At 49.3% G+C, this 12595-nt stretch overlaps 3 protein-coding genes across 3 annotated transcripts; 1 reads left to right on the plus strand and 2 right to left on the minus strand.

Moving 5' to 3' along the window:
* Positions 1-1356: 1356 nt before the first annotated feature.
* Positions 1357-2572, minus strand: LOC118509282 (uncharacterized protein K02A2.6-like). The gene has a single exon (XM_036049659.1). It carries the CDS (start codon positions 2544-2546, stop codon positions 1374-1376), a length of 1173 nt encoding a protein of 390 aa, XP_035905552.1. The 5' UTR covers positions 2547-2572; the 3' UTR covers positions 1357-1373.
* Positions 2573-7496: 4924 nt separating this feature from the next.
* Positions 7497-9860, plus strand: LOC118509283 (solute carrier family 17 member 9). Its single transcript, XM_036049661.1, has 4 exons — positions 7497-7903; positions 7973-8753; positions 8826-9042; positions 9113-9860. Exons 1-4 carry the CDS (start codon positions 7836-7838, stop codon positions 9358-9360), a joined length of 1314 nt encoding a protein of 437 aa, XP_035905554.1. The 5' UTR covers positions 7497-7835; the 3' UTR covers positions 9361-9860.
* On the minus strand, positions 9854-12364 carry LOC118509284. Its single transcript, XM_036049662.1, has 4 exons — positions 12011-12364; positions 11326-11841; positions 10816-11253; positions 9854-10750 (listed from the first exon to the last, which is right to left on the minus strand). The coding sequence occupies exons 1-4, from the start codon at positions 12107-12109 to the stop codon at positions 10622-10624; spliced, it is 1182 nt and encodes a 393-aa protein (XP_035905555.1). The 5' UTR covers positions 12110-12364; the 3' UTR covers positions 9854-10621.
* Between the last annotated feature and the right edge of the window lie 231 nt (positions 12365-12595).

A 12595-nucleotide genomic window follows, 5' to 3' on the forward strand; every position in this document is an offset into this window, starting at 1 on the left:
CTAACACGGATGAGAGCCTCCCTCCCTGCACGCTCGTTTTTTGTGTGCATTTACTTTTCCAACTAAAAGTCCCGCAAAACTGCCGATGTCCAATTTTGACGAGGGGTTGAACCGCGCTCGGTTATGCCGATTTGTGCTAACCGCTGACCAGTAAATAAGTGTCAATGGCGTTCTCCAATTTCGAAGCTTGTGTAGTTGCGCTTCCAATCCGTCCCTGGCTTGTTGTTCTCAATTGTGTGCACTCGATGGTTTGTGCTGCTGTCAGTCGGCCATTCCGGAAATCCCTTTTCCGAGGTGGACATTGGGGCCACAAAACCGGACGCCAGGAAACCCAAGGACACGCACGTTCATACCGGAACCTACGCTTCCTGTGTTTGGTTCACTGTGTGAATGGGCTAAAGTTTATCTATTCGAATGTCCCCTGTCCCCTGAATGTATGCTCTCTCTCTCAGTCTGTCTCTTCAACCCTTTCACCGTTGGCCACAAAAGCTGCTCGGCGATTGCCACTTTCCAGCGCACACTATCAGTGCTGACGGGTTGCCCTGACAAACGATCCGTTCATAAATCAACCCGCCGGCCTGGCTGGCAACCCCGGGCTGGCACACAATGGCATGCGAGGGAACCATCAACAAATATGTTATGAACCTCGAATGCACGCCCGGTATGGGTGTTGGGCGCGTTTGTGCGAGTAGCTGCATCATGATGCATTTCCATCAATTCCGAATGTGACACCTACACTGCCCTGGTGGGATGCCCGCCCTGGTGGGTTGGAATGCATTGTTCGTGCCGTGGCTCGGTCGAGGATATCATCCGTTACCGCCTCGGATACTGCCATAAATGCGTTTTTCGTGCGTGTTCGCGCAATGAATTCCGAATGACAGCTGCAGCCATGCGTTAACGCAAATAAACCACTGAACTACCACCGGTCAGTTGGTTTTTGTCCCGTGTTGTTGTTGTTGTTTTTTTGCTTCTTTCCCCTGGCCATTTCCCAAAGCGGATCGTCCAGTCGCGGGGAAATGAGATTGAATAATTGTAATTACTGTTCACATTGAATCGAATGGTGCGTTTTGTGTTTGTACACTGGTACTTATTTCTTTTATTTCACTTAAAACACAATTAAAACGAACATTAAAACAAACGTAAAATACGAGGCCGCGCGCGAGCCACGTCTGTCCCGGAACCGTGATGAGCAGAGAGTCCCCCAAGGATCCGCATGATCCTTACTCAAAAACTTCTACGCTCTTAAAGCGCATCCCCGATCGTTACTAGAGCGAGACAGCCATATCCGCTACACATCGGATGCTGTCAGTTCCCAGACGGCATAGAGCGCACGGTTAGGCTACGTTCTAATCAGGATGCAACATCTCCCCCGTCTAATTGAGCTGATAGGCTCCAAGCCGACGCGGAAGTCTTCTAACTCGAGAAGACCTGCGTGGCAAATCTAACGGCCGCTGAGAGGTCCTACCCTTGTAACGGTTGGAAAGCTCGGGAGGATGAAACGATTGGGATGTCGTCACAGGGACATCCGTCGGGGCGCTCGGTGCTAGTGATGTTAATGCGAACGATGACGGTGGTGGCGCGGACGATTCGCACCTGCCTGTCTCCGATGCCGGCTGGGTCGGTTCATGTCGGGAAAACGAAGGCCATTCCGCTAGCAGCACGTCGAGCGGAATCTGATGCTTCTGGGTTGCACTGCCAGCGACACGTCGCCTTATTTGGTTTATGTGGCGCCGAAGTAAACGTCCGCTGTCCGCAATGACATCATACATAACTCTTCCACAGCTTCGCACGATCTTTCCAGGTATCCACTTCCAAGAGTTTCGGTGGAACGATTTTGTAGAAACGAGCTCGCCTGGTTGAAATCTCCGCACTGAAATAGAGGAGGGAGCAGATAATGAGTGTGACGATGGGGGCCGCAACAGCTCCAGTGCTGTTCTGATGGGGCGGCCGAACATTTCCTCAGCAGGAGTTTTCTGTTGGCTCAACTGCGCGTTTGGTGTCGATCTGTATGCCATGAGGAAAAGTTCCAGCGCTTCGTCCAGGGATGTCTCGTCGCTCTGGATCTTCCGCAGCGCTCGTTTGAGCGTATCGACAAAACGCTCCGCCTGACCATTCGATTGTGGGTGGAATGGCGCCGTAGTGACGTGGTCGATCCCGTTGCTGTTGCAAAACTCCTCAAACAGGCTGCTTGTAAATTGGGGCCCGTTGTCACTAACCAGCGTTTCCGGCATACCGAAGCGAGCGAAAATGTTCCGTAGCATGGAAATAGTGGCGGATGTTGTTGTGCTCGATGTTTTGTAGATCTCAGGCCACTTGGAGAAGGCGTCAACAACGACTAAAAAGTAAAAACCTTCCCATGGCCCAGCGTAGTCCACGTGTACTCTACGCCAGGTGCCCGTTGGTGTTGGCCATGCCGCTGGTGTCGCTCGAGGGGGTGCTTTTGCGGCTGCCGAACAAGATCCGCACGAGGCCACGTAGCTCATAATATCGTCGTCGATCATCGGCCAATACAGAAAACTTCGCGCGATGGCTTTCATTCTCTGCATCCCCGGATGTCCTTTGTGCAACTGAACTAAACAACGGGACGCAGCTTCTCCGGGATGACCACCCTCTCCCCGAAAAGTACACAACCCTCAACGGTTGAGAGGGATTCCTTCCGATTGTGGTACCGTGCCAATTCTGCTCCGAAAGAATCGTCATGTGGCCATCCGTCTTGCACGTACTTGTGCACTTTCCGGAGCAAAGGGTCAGCCTGTGTAGCTACCTGCACGTCCCTGAAACATAGGGGAAATGAACTGAGCGCGTTAACGGCAACTGACCTTAAGTCCTCCACGCTTGCGATCACGTATTCGGCTTCAGGTTTCGTGTGGTGTTGTATTAGCCGGGATAACACATCAGCGTTTCCAAATGAGCCTGTTGGAATGTACTCGATGTCCATGTCGTACAGCTGAAGCGTAAGTGCAAACCTTTGGAGCCTGTTTGCCGTGTACGTTGGAATCCCCTTTTTGCTGCCAAATATGCGTACTAGTGGTCGGTGGTCGGTCTGAAGCGTGAAATGACGACCGAATATCATGCGATGAAATTTGGTTACAGCGAAAATTATAGCCAGTCCCTCTCGATCGATTTGGCTATAACCAGCTTCCGCTTTGCTGAGCGCTCTGGATGCATGCTGTACCACTTTTAAGGATCCGTCTGGGTACTTGTGAGATAGAGTTGCCCCTAATCCAACCGAAGATGCATCGGCGGAAACAACTATGTCACGCTTCGGGTCGTAGTGAGTTAGCAAGAGTTCCGATGATAAAAGCGCTTTGAATTGGTCGAACACCTTCTGGCAGTCTGATGTCCACTGAAACGAGCTTCCTTCTAGTAGCAACCTATCCAAAGGATAGCGTAAGTTGCGCATGTTTGGGATAAATTTGGCATAAAAATTTATCGCACCGATGAATGACCGAACACCTGTGACGTCTTTCGGAGGAGGTAGCTGTTTTATGGCGTCGATCTTGGCTGGGTCGGGTCGCAGGCCTCGGCTGTCGATGATGTGCCCAAGGTAACGGATTTCCGGCTTGTTGAATGCGCACTTTTCTTTTCGAATGGTAAACCCGTAATCCATTATGCGCTTCAGGGTTTCTTCAAGGGCGGAATCGTGCTCTTCCTGCGTTCTTCCTCCGACGATTACATCATCCATATATGCGGACACTCCATTTACACCGGCAAGCATTTTGTCCATTATTTGTTGGAAAGCACCAGGCGCCACTTTGATGCCTGGAGGGAGCCTGTTATAATGATGCAGGCCTCGGTGCGTGTTGATGGTAAGCAGGGGTCGGCTCTTCTCTTCTATTTCCACCTGCAAAAATGCGTCGGATAGATCAATTTGTGTAAAGATAATGCATCGGGCTAGCTTTGAAAAAATGTCCTGTGGTATCGGAAGCGGATACTCATGAGGGTGTAGCGCTGCATTCAATCCAGTCGAATAGTCTCCGCATAATCGTAGTTTACCGTTTGCTTTCCGAACCACAACGACTGGTGCAGCCCAATCCGAAAAGTCACAAGGTGTGATGATCCCCAGATTTTCAAGCCGATCTAGCTCCTTGTTTACGGCATCTTCCATCGCGTATGCGACCGGACGTTTCGGACGAAATACTGGTTGGCTATCCTGTCGCAGCTGTAGATGAATTTGCGCTTTGGTGCACAGGCCTGTTCCGTGAAAAACTGTCGGAAATTTTTCCTCCCATGATCGTGGTTCCGCTGTTCTGATGTGATTACAAAAATTATCCATTGGGATCGTAGCCAAACCGAAAAGATGAATAAGGTCAGCCCCGAGCAACGACAGATCGGCTTTTGACACACGGATTGTTGCTCGCTTGATCATGTTATTTATTTCCACGTTGGCTTCGAACTCACCTTCCAGGCCGAATACATCTCCAGAAGCTGCTTTTGCTCTTACCTTCAGAGGGTTAAGGTGAGGCTTACCCAGTTGCTTCCATAGACGATAGCTGATGACCGAAATGTCCGATCCGGTGTCGAGTTGTAGTCGAGCTGGTTTTTCTCCGATCAGTAAGTTGACGTACTTGCGGTTCTGCTGCACGCTGCACACGTTGACTCGTACTACTCGAGATGATACGGCACGACGATGATCGAACCGCGGCCGTGCTTTGCGTCGGTGGGCAGAGCTGCAAAACCCTTCTCGATGACCCGTACGTCCACGATCACGGCACTTGTTGGCTCTGTAAGTGCATTCGCGGGTCCAATGAAGGGCACCACAAAGCCAACACGGGGTACGGGGTTTAGAAGTTTCGCTTCGCGGGCCTGATTTGGGGTGACGGTCGGTGTTGTTCCGGTAAAAGTGACGGCTGCCTTTAGCTTGCACCGCGTGCACTCTCTCACTGGCATCCGTAGCGATCATTGCACTATCCGCTTTCACGCGCATTAATCGCTGGCAATCCGCTGCTAGCTGCTCCAAAGTGGCGTTCTTCCTGTCTTCGATGGCGGCTAACAATTTCATCCTTATGTCCTGTACGCTTTCGTCCTTCAACCCACACACAAGGATGAGGCATTTAAAATCTTCCTCCGTCATTGAAGAAAATTCCGCATCGACGCACGCTTTGTTCACTCGACAGGTAAATGCAAGCAGGTCCTCGGTGCGCATTTTCGTTATATTAAAACACTTGAAGCGCTTGCTTAACACCGACTCCATTTTGCCGAAAAGAACGCTTAACTTGTCCACCATTTCGTTAAAGGTGAAATCTCTGGGTGCACGCGGCAATATGAAGTTGCTAAAACGGGCGTGTTCGGCGGTCCCAAGTTTGCGTCCTAGGAGTCGAACCTTGGCGGCGTCATCCAAGCGGGAAGCATCTTCTCTGAACAGGTCTACATACCGTGTGTACCATGATGCAAAAGTTATTCCCGCCTCTGGATCGTACCGGAACTCACTAATATTCCCCGCTAGGGCTTCCAATATCAGCTCCGGGTTACTCGGCTTTGACACAGGTTGCTGGTCCGGGATGTGTGGTTGCAGTTGCTGTTGTTGCTGTTGCACGAGCTGTGATAATAACTGCTGTTGCTGTGCCATTTGCTGCTGCTGTTGAACGAGTTGCTGTTGCAAAAGTTGCAGCGTTTGTTGCAGCGGCGTTGGATCCGATGACACGTGCTGCGCTGGCTGGAGGTTGATGAACCCGGCATTAAGGATTCCATTTTGCGAGAGACGACGCTGCTCCTCGGTGATAGGCGTCTCTTCTGGGCTGGACATTCTGCGGCGTTTCTCTGCTTGACGTCGATCGTTTCCACTAATTCTCGTCGCCACTTTTGTGTTTGTACACTGGTACTTATTTCTTTTATTTCACTTAAAACACAATTAAAACGAACATTAAAACAAACGTAAAATACGAGGCCGCGCGCGAGCCACGTCTGTCCCGGAACCGTGATGAGCAGAGAGTCCCCCAAGGATCCGCATGATCCTTACTCAAAAACTTCTACGCTCTTAAAGCGCATCCCCGATCGTTACTAGAGCGAGACAGCCATATCCGCTACACATCGGATGCTGTCAGTTCCCAGACGGCATAGAGCGCACGGTTAGGCTACGTTCTAATCAGGATGCAACAGTGCGAATTGAGATATTTCCTGGGTCGTTTTTGTAGAAAGAACGACCGAACATAATTCAATACATTTCATTCAATCGAATTGTATTGAATATTGATCATGGACGTCCATTTAAAGATTTTACAAATTTGCTCAGGCAGGTCCGCGTTCGGATTTCGTATCCCTTCAGAGCCTACATCAAAAATAAGTCTGAGAGCCACAAATGGTGGGCAAGACCTCTTGAAGTAGTAGTGAGATGAAGAAATTTCCTTTCACTTAATTTTTGACTTGATTTTACCAATGGTGCATCAATCATTTTTGCGATTTATCCCATAAGAACCTCGATGACCAACTACTCCGCCCACCATTTGATTTTACCCCAACCGAAATAGCTAGTCCTTTGATGGTCCGGTCTGACCTACGTGATACCACGTAGTTGAATTGTCAGTCCTGTCTGACAAAACGGTCTGGATGGGATTTCCCGATCCGACCCCGAAAAAACTTCGCTGTCCAAATTTTTTCGGCAAATTTACAGCAAATATTTACAGCAAAAAGATAAACCTCAATGTACCTAAATTTGACTCTTTTGGCGTAATAGATGGCAGTTTCGCCATCGATTATCCCGGCTGTTCTGATCTTCTCAGTTTGACCCTACCACGCCTCCTCTGTCTGTGTAGACGGCCTAATGAGACTTTACGGGCTGCGTCGTCTGGTGGTATTCTCATGACATGAGAAGCCCACCGGAGCCTGTCGAATGTATTTCGCTGCACGATCATCGTACAGCTCGTAGGGCTCGTCATTATAGTAGCTCCGTCATTTTCCTTCCACACATACGAAGCCAAAAATCCTTCTGAGCATCTTCCTCTTGAACGCGGCTTCGTCAGTTTTGGGTCCAGGCCTCAGAGGCGTATGTGAGAGCCACTTCGTAGGGGTCTCTAATAAAGGGCCGCACCAAAAGTTGTCCGTGCTCGATGCTACATTTTACATACCACTTAGGATAAATTCCTGGACCTCTCAAAGCCCCCCTTCCCCGACCAACAGATCTGCAATCCTATAAATCGATTTGGTAGATGTCCAAAAATTCCATTCCACCTACTGATTTGTGACTTTTAACTTCTCGCGTAACTTAAAGTCAGCACGATAGTAAGATTATTTGTCATTTTATTAGTTTAAAACTTACCGGCCTAAAGTGAATTTATTCTCGTGTTAGTCCAACCCTTGCGTTGTTAGTAATCGTCATAAATTTGTCTTGGATTAAAACAAAATAAATTTATATTTATTTACGAAATGAACAGTTTTATCTTTCATTCTCATCGAGTCACCTCCGATCACCCATAACTGCCATTTCAAAAACTGCATCCATTCTCGTGTGATTGCGATAGTTTGTCGCAATATCCGTCAGATGGCGCTAGCTTCACAACCCATCCGCTGTCAAAGCGCTTGTTTATTTACATCGATCTCCCACCTTTCAGCATCACCAATCCACGATAGAAAAGTTGTAAAAACGAAAACAGTACATTTTCACTTTCGGATCTTCCCAGGCGTCACGTCCAGCTGCAGCTAACCGGATCTGCATAAACATCACTCTCTAGCCAGCAACATGCCAATACCGTGTCGATTTCTACTAAACTAGTGCTCCGGCGTGGTGGAGGTTTGGATTGTTGCTGGCCGTTGTTGTTGGTGTGGTACCAGGGAGCAAGTTAGCGCACCACGTCAGCGCGGGAGATACCCCGATACTGCGGCAAAGCGAACGGGGCCAAATGATGGAGGAAAAGCTAAAGTATTCGTTTCTGCGCGATCTTAACGATGGACAAAGTATATGGACTAGGTAAAGTGCTCGATGGTGTTTGAAGGAAAATGTTCTTGTAATTCCCCATTTTCCCTTTTTTGCTTGTAGAAATGAAAAACGTACCTGGTTTCTAACGCTTCTGACGGGCACCTGTATGCTTTACTCAACCCGCACCACGATGCCACTGCTCGTGCCGGCCGTTGCAGCGGAACGCAAATGGAGCAAAACCGATTCCGGCACCGTGCTCAGCTCGTTCTTCTGGGGCTACACGCTAACGCAGGTGCTCGGCGGCTATCTGAGCGACAAGTTCGGTGGCCAGAAGGTGATACTGCTGGCGGCCATCGGTTGGTCGCTGATTACCTTCTGGATGCCAAACATCATTACCTCGTCGACCCTGTTCGCGTCCTACTCCATCCCGTTTATCGTTACCGTTAGAATAATCAACGGTGCCTGCCAGGGCGTCCACTTTCCGAGCATGATAAGCATCACTAGTCAGAATCTGAGCTCGTGCGAGCGGGCCAGCTTCTTCAGCATACTCACGTCCGGGTCAGCGCTCGGGACGCTACTGACCGGCATTGTCGGCTCGTTCCTGCTCGATTACTTCGGTTGGCCGACCGCGTTCCGGGTGATCGGATTCCTCGGCCTTTCGTGGACGCTCTTCCTGCGCTACTACACGATGGCCTCCGATCGCAGCCGGATCATCAACATTTCCATGCCGAGCCGGATGTACACGAAGCTCGGGACGCCCGAAACGGTGCCTTGGTTGCGGTTGTTCGAGCGCAGCAGCTTTTGGGCCTGTGTGCTAGCGCACGCCTGTGAGATGAATTGTTTCTTTGTGCTGCTCTCGTGGCTACCGACGTACTTTCACGAGAATTTCCCGCACGCCAAGGTAGGTGCCTTCGAGGGTCGCCTAATTGTTTTCCTTAAGTTTAAGCTTTTTTTCGTTCGTCTCTCTCAACAGGGCTGGGTAGTGAACATGATTCCCTGGCTAGCGCTTCCACCGGTCACCCTCATCGGAAAGCTACTGACCGAGCATCTGCTTGCCAAGCAGTGGACCCTGACGCGCATCCGCAAGCTGGTACAGAGCCTATGCTTTCTGGGTCAAAACTGTGCCCTGTTTCTGATGTGCCGAACGCAGGACTTTAACATGGCACTTACCTGCATGTCAATTATTATCGGTAAGTGGTAGTCGATGCTTTCTTCCATTTGCAGGCATCCACTCAAAACTGCTCCTCTCGCTTGTTTTAGGACTGTCCGGGTTGCACAACAATGCGGTCACTGTGAACCCGCAGGATCTTGCCCCGAGCCATTCGGGCAGCGTGTTCGGGCTGATGAATACGGTCGGCGCGATACCGGGCTTTCTGGGCGTTTACCTTGCCGGTCACATACTCGAACTGACGCAATCGTGGTCGGCCGTTTTCAGTACGGCGGCCGCCATCAACACCTTCGGGTGGCTCATCTTTACCGTGTTTGGTTCGGCTGAAACGATTGTTTAGAGCTTTTTTTCTTCAATTCCCTCCACCCCAGGTGGCGGGTGGATGAAAACGGAAGCCAAAAACCAAAATCTAGATTAGAACCACTCTTCGCCCCGCTAAAGATGATAGGTGTACAAAAGAAAAGCAACTCGCACTACTAATTCCCTACTTGCTCCTTTTAGCACCTCCATTCCCCCTCTCTCTCTCTCTTTTCTGCCCTCCAATAATGTGTCTAATAATCCTGTCGAACACGATGGTACGGTTGGAGGTCCTCCCTGTCCGCAAGGAGAAAGCGATAGATTGAATTGATTGGGACGAAAGCTACCAAATTCCTTAGGACACTGGGGCTAGCGGGTTTAGAGGTGGAATCGAATCGATTTCCGACACAACAACCCATTCCTTAAAACGCCGAAGGTAGCTAACGAAAACCGTTACGACGAGCACTGTTAGATATTGTCAAAGCAAGAAAAACAAAAGTATATATATATAGAACAAATAAAACAAATAATTGATGTACCGAAGCGGCCAACGCAGTTCCTACTTGCAGGGGAGGGGAGCAAAACCATCTCATTAAATTGTATTTATTATCGAAAAATGCGCACACTAACGCGCACGGTTTATGCTGTAGCAGCCGCGTCCTACGTTTGGCCATCGGTGTACGGCTTGCTCGAAGATCGTCTTCTCCCGTATATTGACGTTTGGCAGCCAAAAAACCCGCAGCTGCACAATACACAAGAGCCTATCTCAAAATAGGCTCGTTTGAAGCTCAGGAATAGCTCGCTACTTATTTCTACGAAGTTATCTTCCGTACGTGTTACTGTGTTCCCTTTGTGCTAATCCTTGGACCCACGTGCTACGCCTTATGTCATGGATTTGAAATGGAAACACAATGCTTGCTAAGGATTTGAGCAGTCTGTGAAATCGGTACGGCAAAGATCTCGGGTGGACATGCATGTCCCTTTCACGGATATATGTGTGTGAGGTAAACGGGAAAACGATCACTACCCACCGTACACAAGTCTTGCACAATATTATCTTTTGGTTCAGAAACATACCTCTGAATGATCACATCGAAAGCAACACTAATAGGAAATTACAGTAAAGCACACGCCACGTAAAGACTATTTAAAATAAACCTACAGTTACAGTTAGCGTTGGGTATACAAATGTACAACGGTATCGCTAGTGATGGGTGGTAGTCTAGACACAGGGAGCAATTCCGTACGCAGCACCCAGTCTACATGGGAGGGGGCGCATTTGGAACTGGTTGTTTGCCGCGTGTCTATATGAGACCCTCCACCGGTGGTAACACTTCGTACATGGCATACTTCCACGTCCAGCGACGTGCGAGAGCTTCAAACTTTGGTCTATCATTCTCATACATCCGGCCCAGCTCCGGTTCCATACAAATCTTTGGAGGAGAAACGAGCGTTACAATCAATTGAAATGCATGCTATCGGCCTGTTGTTACCGTACCTGTGTAAATGGATCCGTCAGCAGACTCTGCACGGACAGCAGCAGCTTGGAGATGGTTAGCGCCAGCGACCAGTTGTGCTGTATGATGTCAATTCCAACGTCCCCGTGCCGGGACACGTTCGGGTGAACAATTTTCGTGAGAAACCGAACCTGCGGCGGCAGCATCGGGTACGAGCAGGGTATCACGATGTACAGGAAAAACTTGCCACCCTCGTACGGACTGCCGGCCGGTCCCAGTATCGATGCCTGCCAGTGAAACAGCTGATTGTCCAGTGCGACCGCATCGATACCTTCCGTCGCATCGAGATCGAGCGACCGAATGTCGTTGCGTAGCCGGTTCGCGCGGATATGGTTTACCCGGCCACGCATCGGCGCTTTGTGCGCCATCTGTATCAAACAGGTGCGACAGAAGCATGAGTTCATCAGTGCACCGTACATCTGGGTGAGATAAAGTAAGAGAGGCGTTAATTAAAGCTGGCTAATATCGCTACATCCATTGCCAACCCTTACATGCAGCCAGTTCGGAATGGTTGAAATCTGCTGAAATAGTGGCCAACGTTCCTTGGTGTACTTTCTCCACATCTGCTGCGGAATGTGCACCTCCAGTATTCGCTTCCACTGCTTGCACACCTCGCTCGCGTTCCACAGGGACAGGTCGTCAAGGTAGGAAAATATCGACAGCAGCACCTCAACGGGCAGGGCACAGATCTGTCGCTCCGATTCGTCCGTTTCGCGCGGCTGCGAAAGCATCTCGAGATACTGATTTACATTCCGTGGTGCCGATGGACGGGGTCTATCCAAATGGTCATAGTCGTCCGGATCGCCATCAGAACGGTCCTTTGCTTCCGACCCATTTTCCGGTGGCTCATCATTGCCGGAATCTTCATCGTCTGATACTTCGGTCGCCAGCCCTTCGGCTTCGTCTTGTGGATGGTTGGGGAAGATGAACGAATGGCACGTACCGCACAGTGGTTCCTCGTAGTTCGGTCCGTAGTATCCGTTGCAGATCCAACAGGTCGATGAGTTCTGCCAATTAAGTGCAAACAAAACAATGAACGATTACGCAAACGCAGCCAGCGAGAATTTCGAAGATGGTTGCCAACTTCCTCCCGAAAGAAACCTCTCTCGGTTGATGCTGGGAAGCCGTAGCGTAAGGAAAGGTAGCAGCCACAGACATGAAAAGGGTAAAACTTACGGAAAATTCAAAGGTTTTGCAAAACTCCTCATACTCCACATCGTAGTACAGCTCTTCCTCGTACTTGGAGGTGAACTTTTTGCTGCATCCCGCAGCCATCACAATGGCCCACCCTCGGAATCGGGAAACTGGCTTGGTTTCGTACCGCTGCACCCCTTGTTTTGTTCACTTTCACCAAAAGAAACGGCGGAAATATGATTCTCCGCACCGAACAACAGCACACAAAGTAATTGGATGTGAAAATGTATGTAAACAATGCCGATTGAGCTAACCTGGTGTGTTGACGCTTGCGTAGTTCACTGTTTTTCCGCTAGAGTGCGCTAACAGCTGTCGACGATTGCACAGTGGGACTGTGTGGTGCAAAATTGGATCATATTTTTCAAATAATTTAATACGCTCGATATTTTTTGTTTAAAATAATTAAGAGAAATATTTCCTGAGGGTATGAAGCCTTGACATTATTATTCGAGATATTTATTTATTTATTTATTTATTTATTGAGTATTACGGTCCGATGCCGTATTGTATTATTCGAGATATGTTCCAAATTTTATTTAATACTCATCCAGCTTCGATTATCCTGTA

This window comes from Anopheles stephensi, chromosome 3 (assembly GCF_013141755.1).
Source record: "Anopheles stephensi strain Indian chromosome 3, UCI_ANSTEP_V1.0, whole genome shotgun sequence".
Lineage (NCBI taxonomy): Eukaryota > Metazoa > Arthropoda > Insecta > Diptera > Culicidae > Anopheles > Anopheles stephensi.